Source organism: Ammospiza caudacuta, chromosome Z, assembly GCF_027887145.1.
Source record: "Ammospiza caudacuta isolate bAmmCau1 chromosome Z, bAmmCau1.pri, whole genome shotgun sequence".
Taxonomy (NCBI): domain Eukaryota; kingdom Metazoa; phylum Chordata; class Aves; order Passeriformes; family Passerellidae; genus Ammospiza; species Ammospiza caudacuta.
This window is the reverse complement of record NC_080632.1, coordinates 30,000,998-30,019,086: the sequence shown is the minus strand read 5'-3', so window position 1 is coordinate 30,019,086 and position 18,089 is coordinate 30,000,998. Positions and strand designations below refer to the sequence as shown.

Sequence of the window (18,089 nt, the reverse complement as noted above, 5' to 3'; positions counted from 1 at the left end):
TAGAACTAGATTAAGCTTAGTTGTGGCACAGATACCAATGTACAAAAAGTACAAAGAGCGCACAATTTTGTCCCCATTCTATTGCCCAAAGGCAAATTACTCCAGACTATACTACTTTACATCATTCTTTTGTATATTACATATGTGTACATCTTTTAAATACTTAAAAGAAATATTTAACAAAATAATACAATAGGTTACAGTAACAGTGAACTGTTGTCCTGATGCAGCATGTCCTTTTCGACAACTTCAAGCAGTTCTTCTCTTCAAGCAGTTCTGGAATACAGTTTTCCATCTTTGGCCTCTTCTTTGCTTCAGTTATTACCCTGTACAAAAAAGGAGAGAGAAAAAAGCAAACAGTCACTGAATTTCAAGAAAAACAAATCAAATGAAACCAACTCATTTCATGATTCTTGTGGTTAGATTTAGTAGTCAGGAAATGCTGGCTCTACTTTCATCTCAGTTATTAATTTCCTGGTGAAGAAATACTGATGCCAATTAAAAAAATGTTGATGCTTTAATTTCTAAGTTCCCAGTTTTAGATAGCTGTGACAAATTCAGTCAAAACCAATGAACAGTTGAAGAAGTATGCTACATTGAATACTGAGTTTACTTAAGAGTCTCACATTAACATACACTTCAGCTTGAAAAAACTAAGCCCAAGTATTTCCTTATTCTGTGGATACTGTTATTTGTCATATTTCTAGACTGCAAGGCTAAAGGCATTCACTCCTATTTACGCTTTGGGATGTTTGGAGAGACATTTTATGATTTAGAAAGTGGTTTCATTTTGAATTATCATAGAAATTTCTGTCAAAACTCTGTGTGTGTGTGCATACACATGCATGCATGCGTACATGCAAAATATTCTAGAATCAAAATAAAATTACTTGCTCTGTTCAGACTGTTGTCTGTCACTGAAAAGCTCAGACAAGCAAAGAGAAAAATCAGTAATCGACAGATAAGTAACTATTCTATTCCCTGCAAGAGAACATAGTAAAAATAGTGAGAAATAGTCTTCATGTAAGAGCCCCAATAAGTTTTCAGTGTAAAAACTCAATGGGCAGCTCTATCCTGTGCAAACCTGCAATTGCCACTGCAGATGCCCCTGGCATGGCAGAGGTCAGCTCAGACACCTCCAGTGTACGAGGTCACTGGGGAGGTCTCTGAAGGCCCCTCCAAAGAGCAGGGAACACTCTGCTGAGCAGAAGTGCACTAGGCATGTAGGACTTCCCACCTCTCACCTGGCTCATCTTCCAGAGGGATTCAGTCCTTATTATGGACTTAAAATTTTTTCACAAATTATTTTATTCAAGAGATGACAACTCCTCAAGTAGCTGACAATTTTTACACTCTCCTAGACAATGTCATTTTATATAATGTTTTAGAGCATGCCTGATTCAGGGATCAGAAGACAGGACTTACACAATGGCATATGCAGTCGCACAGCTCTGAAGATGTGACCTGTAAGTAGCGCTGTCTGTGAAAAGTTACCTCTGAGAAATTGAATTTTCCTCTTTCTTTTGATCACACCATTGCCTGACACAGGCCAAAGCTTACAGTTACGCAGGATGGACCTACCTTATTGTGAGCTGTTGCCAGGTATCCTCTCCTCACATTCAACATCTTGCAGTTCTATAACTTCCACTTTAGAATTCCTTCTTTCACATCGCACATTAAAAGGCACGTGGGGGTCCTCAAATGGCGCATGGCCAGCCTCGTGGTGTCCCTCGTAGGACGGAAAGCTCGCTCCCCGAGGGCTGTGGCTGTGCAGGGCAGGGTGGACAGCAACAGTGACTGAGGCTGAGGCAGTCACAGTAGTGATAGGCTGGCAGTAGGCTGCTCCCGCGGCGCCCGCGGCCCCGAACGCCGGGCTCCGAACGCTGTGCGAGCGAGCCTTGTGGCCCAAGCGATCCCTGCTGCTGCTGCTGCTCGGTGCCGAGGGCCCTTCAGTAGAAATTTCAAAAGCGTCCCTGCGAGGGCGGTAAGGAGGTGGTCGCGGCCCTTCCCTCGCTTCCCTTTTGGGCTGCCTGCCCTGATGCCATGGCTGCTGCGTGCTGGGCTCTGGATTCGGCTGGAGCCGAGGGCTCGGCTGATGCCTGGCCTCCGGCTGAACCACCTGAGAGAGACACACACGGTTACACCTCTGACACAGCAAAGCAAGCAAATACCATGCTTGCTTATGTTTTATGCTGGGAATAATTATAATACTGCTCTGACTCTACAAAGGCAATGTGGTGGAATCTGATAATTGATTTTTCCATGGTTTTTGTCTGAAGTTTTTAAAACCTGGAAAGCACATCTTCAGAAAACACAGGATGACAGCTGAAAACATTATTGTAAGCTTTGTACATGCTGGTCCATCTTTTCAAAGGGATGGGTGACAAGCACTTGGTCTTAACTCAAAAAGCAGAATTGCAGGCATTTGGAAAAGGCCATTCCATGCAGGGAACATACACAGGATGTTAGTAGGGTACTTTGTATAGACTGTAGGAATCTGTTTTCTGATTTCCATAAAGAGCGTGAAGCACAGCAGCTACATCAGTCAATAAACCGTGACCAACTTCAAATGTGGCTGTGCTTGTACCTATTTCTAGGCCTCTGCTGAACAAAACCAGATCCGCATTGCAGCTCAGCATGCAACATCAGCAGGGGTAGGAGACAGAGCTTTTTCACTTTCCTTTGAAATCGCAATTATGCCAACCCAGTAGCAAGATGCAACTAGGCCCAAGATTTGGTACAGCACTTAAACTGCTTTCTTCTGGCTCTAATCTTTCTCTCCAAAATGTGCTGCCTCAGAGAGGTATATTACAGCAATCCACAAGGAGCTGTGTGAAAGAGGCTGGTATCTTGTAATGCCTCCCTCTCTCTCTGAAAACAGTCATCAAACAGACTGAGAGCTCTCTCTTGTGGCTGGTGCCAATAGGATGTAATAGCAATTACCCATGCCAAACGCCTGCTTTTGGCCCACCACTTTATTCCCAGCTCAGCTGTAAAGGAGAGAATCAGGAAAACCTTCACTTCTGCGAACAGGTTTTGGCACGAAGTCACAAAGCACAATCCGTCATAAAGAGTTTTCCATGAAAATAAATAGATCTTTTTAAAAAAACCCCAAAACCAAAACACACCAAAAAACTTCTTCTTGCCCTCCTGCTAATAGATATGAAAGATACTTACAGTGGATCTTGCAAAGAGAGGATTCTCAGTCGCTTCCACTATTACTTGATGGGCTGGTGCCCCAGGACCTCGGGTGGCCTCGTACTGATGCAGCTCTTCACTGATTCCAGACACTGTGGTTTGAGAGCTGTACTCAGAATCAGAGGAATCTGAAGCATTATTTGTGTGGCCAGGTGGCAGTGCAAACCTCACAGTACTGGAGGGTGGCTCAGGAGATGGTGTGGGCAGTCTGTCCTGTCCATTGGTTGGAGAAACCTGGTGACAGCAACACTTTCAGTTACATTCAGCTAGCTTTAGCCTTTTAATCACTAGAGCTTGACACAAGCAATGTTCTGCCAAATACACCCTGCCGTGCCACAACAAGCTTAGCAACAGTTTTCTGATGAACACAGATACTGAACTGAAAAAATTAATGGAAGTAGAAAAGATATGACCTCCATCTGCAGATACATATGTAAACAAGACTACACAGATATCATTTTATCAGGAAGAGCGTACATGCGTGCATGTGCATGCACTTGCAAATATAAAAACAAAAATAATATCTGGGCTCCCCTCCCCTTTCAGCAAGCATTAGCAGTGATTCCACAAAATCACCTCAGTGGGTCGGGACAGTGTTACTCCATATCTGTTTGCAAAGAGAGATGGATACACACATCACACCAACATATATGGTAATAACACACACATTCACATTATTTGAGTAATAGACAGGTCATGCATACTGTTAGGAATTAGGAGAATACACATTGTTGTCAAAACTGTTTGTGAAATATACCAGTGAAATATACCAGTGCTGAATACATACCTTGTGTTTTGTTCTTGTGCACATACATATATATAGATATATGAAACATAGCACACTGATTCTATTGACACATGATAAAGATAACCCCAGGTAACACAGTAATTGTATTAACTACAGGGTAGGTAATAAATGACCAACAACCAAATATAAAGTTGGTATCCGTGAATCCTGGAGTCTGGACTCGGAGTTTGTGCTGTAAAGTCTCCAACATCTAAGTGAAGCCTTCCCACAACCAAAGCCTAAGTGAAGCCTTCCCCACAACAAAAATGCTACTTGAGGCAGGAGAATGCCACAGGGAGAGGTGGCTGGGCAGTGGGGACCTTCTGGCAGACCAATCCTGGTTATCAAGGTGTGGTCTCTCGACCACCACTGTGTGTGTTGGTCCACACGGGGCCTTCCTGGTGGTCTGCTCAGCTAAACACTTTGAGGAATGCAACAGAGCCGCTGAGGTAGGAAAGCAGAAGCTATGTGTATAAAACAAACTATCTTTTGCAAAATATTGAGGGAAATCCTTATTTTACAAACTTCTTTGCAGATCACATTACGCTAGTAGTATAAATAACCCTATCAGGTTTGCTTATTGTGACCTCTAAAATGAGACTTATTTAAAAAAAAATAAAAAAATTAAAAAGGCGTAGTATCAACTATGTACCAAACAGCACTTTTAATAAAAATTTATAAAGACGCCTGAGAGCAAGAAACTTAATCCAAGAAAATTTTAAAAATATTTCCTAAAACCAGGGGGTGATTGAGGGGGACAGCAACACAGACATAGTATTATTTTTCTGTTCATTATTAATTTTACTGACCTCAGGGTATGGTCCAAAGAATGAGAGAAGAACAGGAAGCAGCACCAATCCATTGAGAACTCCCAGAATGGTTAGGATTGCCAAAACAGCAAAGAAATACCTGAAGTACAGTTTAAATAGTTTGGGGGAGAGAATAGCCACTGTTAGAAACAAGGGATCACAAATTACTCCAACATATGTTAAAATAATAAAGATCCTAAATTAACTCTAACTTATTACTAACATCAAAGGAAACATTTATATCACTTTCCATATAAAATATTGGGGTTTTTACCTTTTGCATTAGAGAAGCTACGTTCCACAAAGTGTTAGTTGAAAAGGAAAGAAAAAAATTAAATTTGTTAATTTCCCAGAATTTGAAAGCATGTAATGTTATTTATGAATGTGTTACACAAACACAAAAATATGGAATGTGCAGGGAAGGGCTGAATGGATTGAAAGCACAAATACAATGAAAAGGGGCCCCCATTAGTGAAAACCCAGCAGAAGCAAACAAATGAAGTGAAGGGTGTAGAATTTAAACAATTTAGTGTAGAAGGAAAAGAAGCCCTCTTCTCCCAGCAGCTAATCCACTGTGAAATGCTTCTGCAACTTACAGCAGAATGTCTAATTAAATCTACAGTATATCAGGTAAGGGTTTTCCTTGCCGTTCATTAATCAAACTTAACGCCTAGAATTCTGTGAGTTCCAGTTTTACCAAATAGCTTGAATTGCAACTCTTTACAACACAGGAACCCGCCTTCTGCAAAGAAAATGCCCATTCTATAGTAAGCTTCAGCATTGTACTGAGTAAGGGCACTCCACAATGGCAGAGCTGCATTGCAGGCTAATCTTTTGTTGAACAATTTAGCATCTCTGAATACTCTTGTTTTGCGTCAGCCAATTCAAACATAAAGGCTGAAATACTATGGAAGAAGAGAAAAGTGCACAAGTAGTTGTCCTTTCCCACCACTGAGGGCTAAGGTCTGGGATCCTTCATGAATACCAAGGTAAACCTGTCAGTAAAAGGAAAGTCTTGCTAGTTGGTATTCGGCACAGCTGGGGCTCAGACTAAACTTAAGGCTGCGTTGTAACTAATGATTTCAAGGACTCAGTCTTGGTAAATTCCTGAAGGAGAAAGCAAAGGAGAAGAACAGAGGGCAAGTTTGCTAATGGGTCTGCTGATTACATTGTCTAGCTGGCAACAAACTTTACTGCCTCCCTGTTTCCACATCTGATCAAATATATCAGACTCCTGTAAAACTATAAATATCCTGCTATTGTAAACATTTGGGAATTTCTGATCTGCATTAACAAAAATCAGCAAGCCAATCTACTCTACTAACATAAACCACCAGAACTTTAAACTGGGACACAGATCAACAACAGACATTAAAAACATTTGCATCTCATCCATCTAATGTTAGAATAAACAGGAGGATTATGGCTTTGACCAGTTGGTGTATACAGTGTCTGTTAATTTACTTAATCTTCCACATTGCTGGACTAATCTGTCGCTTTCCGGAAGTTTAGGATCTTCTTCGCCCACTCTAACAATGCTCAGGCTCCCCATAGTTTATTTTATTATATTTTTTAAACACAGCAAACTGAAGTGAGATTGTGCTATAAAAACAGAAACTGATGGCCAAAAAAAGTAAAATAACATAAGTTGAAAAGTTGAAAGGCTCATTTTATAAACTGAGAGCACATCCAATCCAAATTTGGTGTGAAGGGCTGCTACAGTCTTCCATTTGCTATGACACAAAAATGTGTGCCAAAATCTCATCTGTTAAGTAGGAAAGTAGCACACCAAAAATATACCCCTGTAAATTTAGGTTAAATTTATCAGTAACCAGTATGTCAAAATGTTCTGACCCTTACAAAACCAGTTCCTAAAAGAAAAATTCTATTTCTTCAATACCAATTAAATAAAGTAAAAAAATAATGATTTTGGGGAAAAAAAAATTATTTCAGAACATAGAAAACGTGTATAGTAATATTCTTCATGCAGGTTTCATGAGATCTAACTGCAACCCGCCTGCTTTCTTCAAATCTCTTTCATACATAAACAAAAAGCCTGATGAGATTTAGCAGTCATTCTCCCAGTTCCTGCCCCTGACATTTGTTGTTCTTGTTGTCAAATGGATGTCAGTTAAGTCTAGTCATCTATCCAGCTTATGTCTACCTAAGTAGTTTAGCCATCTTTCAGAGCATTTTTATTTGGCCCAGTTCTACCTCAGTTCCATTTTAGGGCTTGGATTATTTTTGTGTGTGTGTGCTATAGTTTACCACAAAGAGCCTGTGTTACTTCTAAGATTAGCCATTTTGCAGAGCTCCACAGGTTGTTTGGAGTAGAAGAGGATCTGTTTCATTGCACTTCTCAAATTCCCCTCAAGAAAAGACTTGCTTTCCTCGATACTTGACAAACACACATTCTTAATTATATTCACAAGAAACAGCCTGCTTGTAGTTCTAAACAGAAGGGCCTTCAGGTTTGCTGTACAAAATTTTAGTATGAAGTTCTGTGTTCATATTTATGGTTCCCCAGCTCCCAAACAGCACCTTGTCCCCCCACATCCCCCACCTCTTTTCCTCATTATGTAAAACCAACATAAGGATAGAAGGGGAAGGCCCTGAGAGAGTCACTTGCAGCACAGTTGAATGTTTGTAGGTTCACATGTCTTTTGCATACAAATTCTTGTGCATACAAGAAATCTGGAGGACCTCAAGGCTAAAGGTCAGCTGCAGCTAACACTGGTCAATACAAGATGCTTTGAACTAATTCAAACCCAGAATCAGCAAACTTTCTAAAGAGCAAAATTTTTGTGTTCCTTTATGCTAAGTCTCAGATTTTCCTGGAACAGATTTTAATGTCAGCAATGGAAACACTACCACGTCTAGCAAGTAACAAGGAGTTAATAAAACAGAGGGAAAGCAGGACCATGACATAAGCATACTTGACACACCATGCACAGTAATAAAATGACAGATTCACTGAAGTGAATAAAAATTAAAAGCACAGTTATTTTTATTTTTGAAAGAAAGTCAAAACACAAAAATGCTTTACCTGACAATAAAATCAAACTCTGATCCTGCAAGCATTAACACCCCAAGCAGAGTGGACACGGCCCCATCCAGCACTGGTGCAAACATGTGTTCCAATGCAAGGACAGCCCTATGGTTCCTGTCTCCTATGGCAGTTAAAAACGCCTGTAAAACAAAAAAATCCATTTCCTTAAGCAGATGTATACAACCTTCCAAACAGCCTCTCTCCTAGCATACACAGGTTTCCATCAGTTAATTACTCTAAACTACAGTTTATCAAAGTTATCTCTGTAGCTGCCTAACCCTTGAGAGAAGGCTTGATCCTGCAGATTTACCACAGCAGCTGCTGAAGTCACACAACCAGAGTAAGCACTGATAACAGAGTCAGCCCATAATAATTCTGGAAGCAATTCCTACTTGCAACAGTAGCCTTTTGTCTCTGGATTTGCCTATTTCCACCTGAAAAGAATCCATATCCTGGTGAATGCACTTCAGGTGTGAAAATTGCAGGGCTGCTCTTCTCATTCTTGTGGGTCCATGGCCTCTGTGACTTTTTTAACATTTTCATTTCACTCAAAAAAGTTTTTGAAACTTTTAGAACTTCAAAGCTAGCAGTTCTATACATAAAAAATTATCCTAGGAATAATGCTAAACATGGTAATGCCTGAGCAACAATATCACTAGTGAACTGTCTTCATCCCTACAACTCTGTATGAATAAGCTTTATCAAGAACATGCAAATACTGGTGTTATAAATTCGTTATAAATTTGTCTACTTTGTATGACTTAATGGTTTAAGAAAACAAGAACCTGACTGATCTTCTTACTGTGGTTTGTAAGGGCTCTCTTTAACTAATTCCCTACTGGCTATTAAGATATGTGCTGAAGCAGCTATCTTCCTCACAGTCCTGGAATTTAAGTCCCTCTTCTCTAGAACTAGAAAAAAACAAGGTCACAATTCACAAGCAATAGCAGAAAACTGACCCACAACTGCATTGTGAATCACTTTTAAACTCAATTAAATTTGGCATTAAAAGCACTACCTTTTTTGTTTATACAACACTGATTTTACTATTTATGTGTTCCAAAGTTTTCATCTCCAGTGTCAATGTAGAAAACCAGTATTTTCAATTTGCTTGGCATTTTACCTTCAGGCACAGGTGACCCATAAAGTCCTGTAAATTAAATTGGTTTCTTCCCAACTAGAAACAACTGTTTTGTCCATTTTTTTATTCTATTTTTCCTGTTTTAAGTCTTCAATACTAAGAAGCTGTCATTTCTTTCTTCCTCATCTACACTAACACTTCCCAAATAATTCAAAGTCCTAGCAAGTTCATTTGCCTCCAAAAGTCGATCTGTAGCAGCAGGGGAAAAAAGATGTCATCACTTGAGGAATTCAATTGCTCCTCTTTAACCTTACCCTACTTCCACTTTGGTTTTTCTCAAAATGATTCTTTTCATTTAGGGTGACTTTATGTGCCCTAACTCTGTACATCATCTAAACTACTAGATAAACAGTAGAAAAATATTTTCCTACAGACTGCATGTTTGTGCCCGCTATTAGTAGCCAATGGCTTCTGAAAAGAAGGTGAAGATTTTACAAATGGAACACTAATTCAAACATGTTCACATTCAAAAAGTCCAGAAATACCAAATGACACAATATCTGATCTTGAAAAACTCTTCTGAAGAATTCTCTTTTGCGAGATAGAGAACAAGCAAGAGGCAACAGAAAGCCATGTAATGTTGATGCACAAAACTGGGGCATCAGACAAGGATCATGAGAGTCTGGAATGAAGCAAGGTGATTTAAGATCTCTGTTTTCTCTATATAATTGCATTAATCAGACTAACAGGTATCATAGCTAATGATACCTGTTAGTCTGATAATGAGACTCTCTTGGCTCCTGGGAGACTGACTCAATGGCTAGGAATCACCTCATGAAGATCACCTCTTGTTCCATTGAGACAAACAGAAAGGTACATAAAACTGTGACCATTTTCCTTCTGAGAATCACGTCACTGACAAGAAACTGTAAGGATTTGTGATCTGAACATTTTATTTTAAGATGTTTTTGAAATGCTTCTTGATTTTACATACCAAAGCAACATGAACAGTGAATTCCACACCAATGCCAACAGAAGCAATCAGGATAACCACAGGCACTGCACTCAGCTTTATTCCAATTAGACCCATCATGCCAAACAGCTCCACAGTCATCAGAGCCAGCACCACCACCTAGATGATTTCAAACATCTGTTAGTATTTTCTTATACTCCAGACAATGAGGAGAAAGAGATTTCAAAATAATGTGGTTACCATAGGACATATTCCTCAAAGCTGCCCTATATTCCCAAAGACAAGCTGCTCTTTTTTAATTATTCTCAATGGCAACAAATGCTGCACAGCCAGTCTAAATTACACCCTAAGAAACATTAACACATGAAGCACTAGCTTTGTATTGGTTACAATCCATCAGTAAGCTGAAAAAACATTTTTTCCTCCTTATCATGGATACTCCCCAAAGGTACATTTTTCTTTTTCACCCATCTTTCAGACAGTCCTTCCAGAAAAAGAATCTTTCAACTATCTGTATTTGAACTCACTTTTGTAGAACTGCAAATATAAGCAAAGATGTCTAAAGCACAGAAGAAACTGAATGCCATAATCAGCTGATGTGTCTCAGGTTACAGAGGGACTCTCAGCTTTTAAAGTATTTGGGGGGGATTGACATGGACAAAGTGAACAGTTAAATATAAGAGGAAGCTTTTATTTTTCTTTCATCTACCTTGTAAAAAAACTGAGGAAAAGGGAGGGAAGGAAATCTGGAGAATTAACTTTAAAAGTAGCTAAAGCCAGGCAGAAGAAAAAAAAAATAGACACACTTATAAAAGCAATGGTGTACTCTGAAAATAAACTCTTTTTCCAAAGGAGAAAAAGTATGCACTACAATAAATTATTTTATAAGCTAATGAATCAAGCATAATAACATAAATTGCTTGATAAGGTGCTATGAAAAATATTCTAGACTAAACATTTACCTTTTAACATACCTGTCATATAAATGTACATTAAAAAAACCCTAGTAACTGTTTTATGCTTTTCTACTTCTGGCTTTTTATAAACCATATGATAGTTTATGGAATTTAAACATAGGGACATCATCATTCAATTTAACTTGAATGTTTACTGAGAAGCTTTTGGTGCCTTGCAGAAAGCATGGAGGAGTATTCTCTGCAGTTTACAATTTTATGATCTTTCTCCTCACTTGGTTACAGGCTTTCCACAGTCTGTACCGTACAACATAAGCATTTCAGTTTTTTTCAGAAATTGCATTCAGAAATGGCTGGGAAAATTTACAGACAAGCTAGTCATAAGCAACTGCCTTAAAAAATAATTATGCGTGACAAAAGAAGAGACGGAATACAGAATTAGAAATTGTTTTAATAAAGCTCCTAATTTTTCTGTGTCTTTATTTCTTATATTAGTGTGCATTTGAGCAAGGGTAAAAGTTTATATACCTTTCTAAGAAACCTTTAAACCTGCAAAAAAGGTGGCCAAAAGATTAAGGTTATTAAGGTTTGTACCTTCAGCATGAACCCTACCCTCTCAAGTTGAATAAATATATAATGAATGATGCAATATACATACTCCACCAGAGGCCCAGACATAAACAAAACCTTCCCGACTACAGCAAGAGCTATGCTGAAAGGAATTTGACTTCAACAAAGACCCTTATAATAAACTTACAATGATCCCAGCTGTCCAGGGGTTTAGGAGGAAGAGGGCACACACCAGAAACGTGCAAGCCAAAACCACACTAATGGATAAGAGGAGCCAGTGACGAAGTCCAATGTACTGCTCCCAGAAGAGAAATGGGTAACCATTAGGGTAGCTGGAGATCCCCAAGCTGGTGTAGTTGTTACAGATAGCTCTCACTTTCTCAATAGCCTCCACAAAGTCAGAAGTTTCACGCAATCCATTGAGGTAGAAAGGAAACTGAGCATATTCTATGGGCTCAGCTGCTGGAACTAGGAAAATTACAGCAGTGTTAAAATGCACTTTTGGGAAGAGCATGATATACAGGTTAGCAAAATATTTTATTCTTCACAGCAAAATGCATAAAAGGTGGTGAATTTGAATTTACTTGTTTGGAATTAATGATAGTTTTAAAACTCACCAATAAAGAGAAACTGGAAACAGTACATGAGATTACTGTATTTTATCATGCAGCGTAACGGGATGAACACAGCCTCCACCAACTTCCCTAACAGTTACATATAATTTAACAGTTATCTTTCAATCCATGTATTTAATCCTAATCAGTGTTATAGTGCTTCTTACTGAATACCTAGTCAAAAATCCCTGACTGTGACATGAGTGGACAATCACATAATTAAAAATTTTACCCAAATGCTCCTCTTTTATGCATTTTCTTCAAATTCAAAGATCATTTCCCTAAGATTAACTGAGATCCACTGACACAAAATAGAGAAAAATTAGGCTTGAGCAGGTTGGTTGGTTTTTAAAGATTTCCATCGAATATTTGGAAATTCAGATGCAGAAATCCACATTCAGATGGAAATTAGTGGAGGAAAATTCCCCATAACATAGAAGTAATGGCTTACTGACTTACTTCCATAACTTTTTATCCCTTAATAATTTGACAAACCAACACTCTCCATACTTCTTTTTGAGTGTAATGCAAGGTCTACTCTATGACTAGAAAAGAAAAGGCTTTTTCAACAAGACTTTGGTTACTGCCACTGTGTGTTCCAACCCTGCACCTTCATTCAGTTGACTTGCTTAACATGATTTTCCCTATTATAATCTCAACTATAAATTTTCATTAAGACAAAACTTGGCTGACTGCCACAAAGCTCCAGGGTTTGGATACACTGAAGCATGGTTATCCAACCACATTTCCAAGTGCACCAGTTGTCCCCTGTATGCCCTCTCTCCTTCCCTACTGGTGTCCAACTAGCAATCCTCAACTGAAAGCTGAATCAAAGCCAGTGTTTGGTATTGGTGCCAGAAAACAGTGAATGGTGTGAAGTGGAACTTCTCCGCTAGTCCCTCTAGCTCTTGTATGATATCAGTGCAGTAGCTTAGTGTATAAGTTACCTTGGTAAAAATTTCTGAGATATTAGGAATTGAGAACAGCCATGATAGAATTTCAGTAATGAAATTTCAGAATAACTGAGGCAGGAATTTCATCAAATGCCCAGGTTTCTCACACAGACAGAACTATCAAGTAACACTTTAAAAAGCAATGCTTACTATAAACTTTTAGAGCTTTAAACTGTTCTATAACCCATTATTCAACATGATAAAACCCTGCAATGGTGTCACAGTCTCAGCGGTGCTTGGATCTCCTATAACTACAGCATAACACAATGTCTTCTCCTGCTAATGCTTCAGAGCCCTGTGCAGCATCAGGGGTTACTGGTTCTGGAAGGAAGGAGTGGGGGCACTCATGTAAACTGTAGGAAGTTAAGATGAAACACTACTTACTCCTCAGCCGTGTTTCTGGCATGTAGTCTGCTTTGTCGTGCACCCACTCTGGGCGATGCGGGCGGATGTTGGCCTGCGAGGCAGCGTAGGCCACAGGGTCATTGCTAACCCAGGCTGTCAGGTAGATGTAGAAAGCATTTGGGTTAATGATTCCATCCGCATCCACCAGACGCTGCTTAGTCAACTGCAAAATGGGGAAAAAATTAGAAGCCTTTCAGAGTAAGTTTTGCTTTCAGCAGTCTTGCTATAATGCTTTCAACAAATGGCCTGGAGATGCAACACACGTATAGAAGGGTAAAAGCAAGAGAAGATGTATCTCCACTTGAAGGGACTTATCTATTGTTGGACAACAAAAACAAAATCTAAGAAAATGCAGTGACAGTGGTTATTTATAAATTAGTGCTCATATAATATTTACAATAACCAGTAAATCAACAGAAGGTTCCAGAATACACTGAACCAATTAAATCCAAATTCTGAAAGACTGCAGCCAAGAATGAAAAACAACCAAGTTGGAGAAACATATTTAAAGACAGGGAAAGAAAACCTGGCAAGAGTCCCTATACATGTCTGTGTGCAGTTAACCTCTGTTGTTAACACTGAAGGAAATGCCACCCAGTAAATGGAGGAGAGCTATAAAAATAAAACAACATCTGTATAAATTTTGCTAACACTTGCCTCCTATGACCTATGTATTCAGAAAATGCCCAGCGTCAAAAAAGCAGACGACTGCCCCATATTATTTGGGTCACTGTGGGCAAAGCATCTGTGGAGTAAACAGCAGTGGTACACTTCCAGGGTTCTGTTAGCCAAATCCTGCACAGCTAGAGCTCTTGCAGAGGACTCCATGGGTGAAAAGTATTACTGGGGCTTTTTGTTTTGTTTATTTAAAATTCTGGCTGAGCTCCAGTTCCAGGTCTTTTTAATGAAATGAAAAACAACAGTGACAGCAGTTAAAAAAAAAAAAAAAAGTTGGATTCCAAGGATCTGGATTCAATTAGTCCACAGGATATGCAACAACTGTATGTCTTCAAGCTGTCTCTGGAACTGCACAGTACAGCACTCAACCCCTGTGGGTGCACCACACTTTTCTCCCTCCCAGGCACAGGAAATTATATCAGCAGCTGCAGTCCAATTGCATTTGTTCCACAGTGTACCTGGTACACTCTGCTAAACAAAGTCTCACTGAAGGTTTTCTCTTCTACTCCCTTTCTTTGCCTAATTCATTGCTGAAGCTTCATTCAGACCTGACAGCATGTTGCATGTTGCTATACGGCAGTGTGTTTCACACACTATAGTAACTTTGAACAATGTACTCTGTAAATCTGTCACCTTTAATGCCAGGAAGAAAAAAGAAAGACAGTAAGCAGAACTGCCAAGAAGCTCATTAAAACCACTTTTTTCTGCCTGAAAGCACAGTGAGTTGATGATGACTCTCAGAGAAGAGAGGGTATGTTATTGAAGAATTTCTTCTTCAGCATTTGAAATCTAATTTTAGTGTAAGGAGTCATTCCTAATGTATTTTCACTTACAAATGGCTACAGCAAATGCAGTCATATGCTGTGGTAACCTCAGGCATATTTTATTTAGTCAGCTTTAACAACTGCCATTGGTAGTTCTACAGCACTGTAGATGTATTTAGTGATGTTGGTACAAGAATATGATACTGAATGCTCTTCTTTGAACCAATCAGTAGGAACAAAACAAATAATTGCAAGTGTCCGACACAGGACTAAACTCCATACACCTACGGATGCAGAGAGGTATTTTCACAACAATTTCCATGGAAACTGAACATGTCTGGCACGGGGGCATAAAATGCACACCAGTAACAATCTAGGACTGGTATTCGCCATGTGGATTTAAACACTTAACAACACAGGCCATACTGCATCTGAGGAGTGGCTTCAGCAACATCAGCAAGGCCATAAAAGAAAGGCACAATTCAGACATTCAGCTCCTTGAGATGGAAAAAAAGATACTACAACCTCTGTAGACTTTGCACCTCCCTCCGCTCCTGAAGACTTGCGTATTGTTGTGTAAACCAGCATGAACTCTGATACACTACCTGGCTGATGTCAATAGGCTTTGCATGGTTGCCTGTTTGTACCAAGAGTTTGTAAGCCAAAACAGCATCATCAGAACCATTTTTATAGCTGTTGTAAGTGATCTTCCCGGTTTCCCAGTCCCTGTCAAATGCATCCTGAAGTCCTGAGGAGTTAAGAGAGACAAGGGGAAGACAGAATAAGCAGGTGAATAATCACTATTATAAACAAGTTTCAAAAGGAGAAAGAATAATGATGCTTTTCCATAACCGAATCAGGATGAAAATTATTGACCTGGTGCCTCCTAAATTTGGGGCTCCACACTGTCAGTGTGTGGGAAGTGTCAGTTGCATGTCCAATATTTTGCCCAAAGAAAGGCAGGGGAAGCAAGAAAATGCAAGAGAGAAGCCCCAGGAGTCTCCAGGTTGTGCAGACCAGCAAAGTTAAGGTAGCAAGCTGAAAATGCCTTGTGAACTGGCAAAAATGGCTTCCCCTCAAGGGAAATTGAATATCTTCTCCAAGCCTTCCACTTGGAGAAGTGTATGGGAAAACGTTAATCTTGTCTATAACAGAGAAGGGCTGAGCTCAGCCCTCAGCCGGCTTCACCATCTTACAACCAGAGGAGGCATAAGTCTGTTACCTAGAAGGGAAACCTTCTCCTCACTCGCCTCTGCCTCACCAAAGCCCTGGCTGAGTGCATGGAACCACAGAAGAAGACACACACCGCTCTCATTACTGTTTGGAGCTACTGCAGAGCACTGGGGCAATAGCTTCTACACTATAACCAGAAATTCCACTACAAGCAGGGAGAAAAACACACTCAAACTTTCAACTTCAAACAGCAACTCAGCTGCTCCTCAAGCACAGCGTGAGTGAACAGGATTTTGTCAATTTGTTCCATCTGTTCAACTTGTGCAGCTAATACAAGTCATGGGATCTGCTGCCAGCATATGTAAAGATCACAGCCAACACCTATTCACTCTGAACTGTTATTTTCCTCCTTGCCACCCTTCAAGGGGGAGGGAATACCTCACAGCAGAAATTTGGATCAGATTTAGTACAGGAAGCCACATCCCAGTGCAAGGAGGCTCTGTGCAAGCAGATGACAAACCGCATGTCCAGGGAAGGGAATAAAAAGGCTGGGGGAGTGGCGGTGGAGGAAATCATCGACCCACCTCACAGCTGGGCTGAGAAGCTGTAATGAAAACCATCGCTGCAGGCTGGATAGGTTAGCTACAGCTGTACTGACATAAGAGCACTGGAAAAGAAAATGCACCCGGCTGACACTGTCTCCGGGACACAGTACCCATTCCCATTGACAAACTCATCCTCTCTTCCTTAGAAAACTGCCTCCCATGCTGTCTCACTAAACCATGTCAAATCATGTGAAGCCAACAGGCTGAGAACCAAATTATGAAAGAAGCCTGCCAGATCTCTGCATGCAGTCCTCTAGCACTGTTCTGGGAGGATGACAATTTGCCATCAGGTTTTCTGACATCACCAAAGGACTTTGAGGTTCCCTTTCAAAAAAGCACTGTTTGCTGGCACTGCAGACAGGGGAAACATTGGTAAGAGTATGCAAAAATACCAATCCATCCCTTCTGTCCCATGACCAGTTCCATATCAGTTTCTCACAAAGTGGCCAGGTGAGAGTATTTGGGCTATCATATCAGTGACAAGAAACACAATGACTTTGGAAAGTGAAGAGGATGCAGTCAACAAAGCACATGGAAAAGGAGATGACCTAAGAACAGTGTAACTTCCATTAGAAATGTCTCCCTTCCACAGAAGGAGCACACAAACTGCTATGATGCACAACATCTCAGAGCAGAGCTTTCACATAAACATCCTACCCCTGTCAGGGGGTTCCACAGACACAATAATAAATAAATTCATTGGCATCTGACATACCAGTTTGAGGTTGCAAAAAAGGGCATGTACTTGGAAACATTACTGCAGTGGGTGAAAACTCTCTTACGTCTCCACCACATCCCCCTGCTCCCCTGTTCTCAAAAGTTTGGCCATCCTTCAAACCCTGCTCCCTTTTACACTTTTACTCTTCAGCTAGCTTAAACACTATGTTTCAGATCATTTTATAACTCACCTTGCTGAAACTGAAAGTCTACAGAAAGAATCTTAAGAAACCATTGGCAATCGTACTTAACTTCTGAAGAATTTCAAACTTGCAAGAAGTAAAATTTGCCATTACACTTGAAGTTTGTAGTAGACTTTGCTGCCTTCAAAGCAAACATGTTCATAACAATTATTTTAGTAGATATTCAATCTATCATAAATGGGATAAACTATACATTTCTGGGCAGAAAGATGAAAGTATCTTGCTCACATCTTTCTGTAGAAAAGTTATAGAAATTAAAGGAATTTTTAAAACTTTATATGTGGGATTTTTTCACATAAGCAGTCACTTTTGCTTAGTGCTTCAGAAGAAAGTGACAATATAGAAAATTAGGTGAGAGTGGGGGTGAGGAAGGAGTTCCTACTGGCTCATGTGAGCAGCTGCCACCTTGAAACACCAGATAAGATTTCCCTTTGCAAAAACAAGCCTAATTAGAAGCCATCAGGGAATCCAAGCTACCTCATTTATATTTGGTCACTAACAAAAACAATGTTAACACTTACAGCTTAAATGAATGATTAGTGTGAACTTTTCTTCTATTTCATTATCAGTAACAGAAAATACAGTAACATAAACAA

At 39.8% G+C, this 18,089-nt stretch overlaps 1 protein-coding gene across 1 annotated transcript in view; it reads right to left on the bottom strand.

Moving 5' to 3' along the window:
* Positions 1 to 61: 61 nt before the first annotated feature.
* The window catches only part of PTCH1 (patched 1), a 63,901-nt gene continuing 45,873 nt past the window's right edge, over positions 62 to 18,089 (bottom strand). Inside the window, exons 16-24 of the mRNA XM_058823774.1 lie at positions 15,401 to 15,543; positions 13,333 to 13,516; positions 11,569 to 11,849; positions 9,919 to 10,056; positions 7,841 to 7,983; positions 4,795 to 4,894; positions 3,178 to 3,432; positions 1,582 to 2,119; positions 62 to 326 (exon numbers count right to left, since the gene is read on the bottom strand). Of these exons, the coding sequence (XP_058679757.1) occupies positions 1,583 to 2,119; positions 3,178 to 3,432; positions 4,795 to 4,894; positions 7,841 to 7,983; positions 9,919 to 10,056; positions 11,569 to 11,849; positions 13,333 to 13,516; positions 15,401 to 15,543 (1,781 nt within the window). The 3' untranslated portion in view covers positions 62 to 326; position 1,582. The remainder of the gene's footprint in view (positions 327 to 1,581; positions 2,120 to 3,177; positions 3,433 to 4,794; positions 4,895 to 7,840; positions 7,984 to 9,918; positions 10,057 to 11,568; positions 11,850 to 13,332; positions 13,517 to 15,400; positions 15,544 to 18,089) is intronic.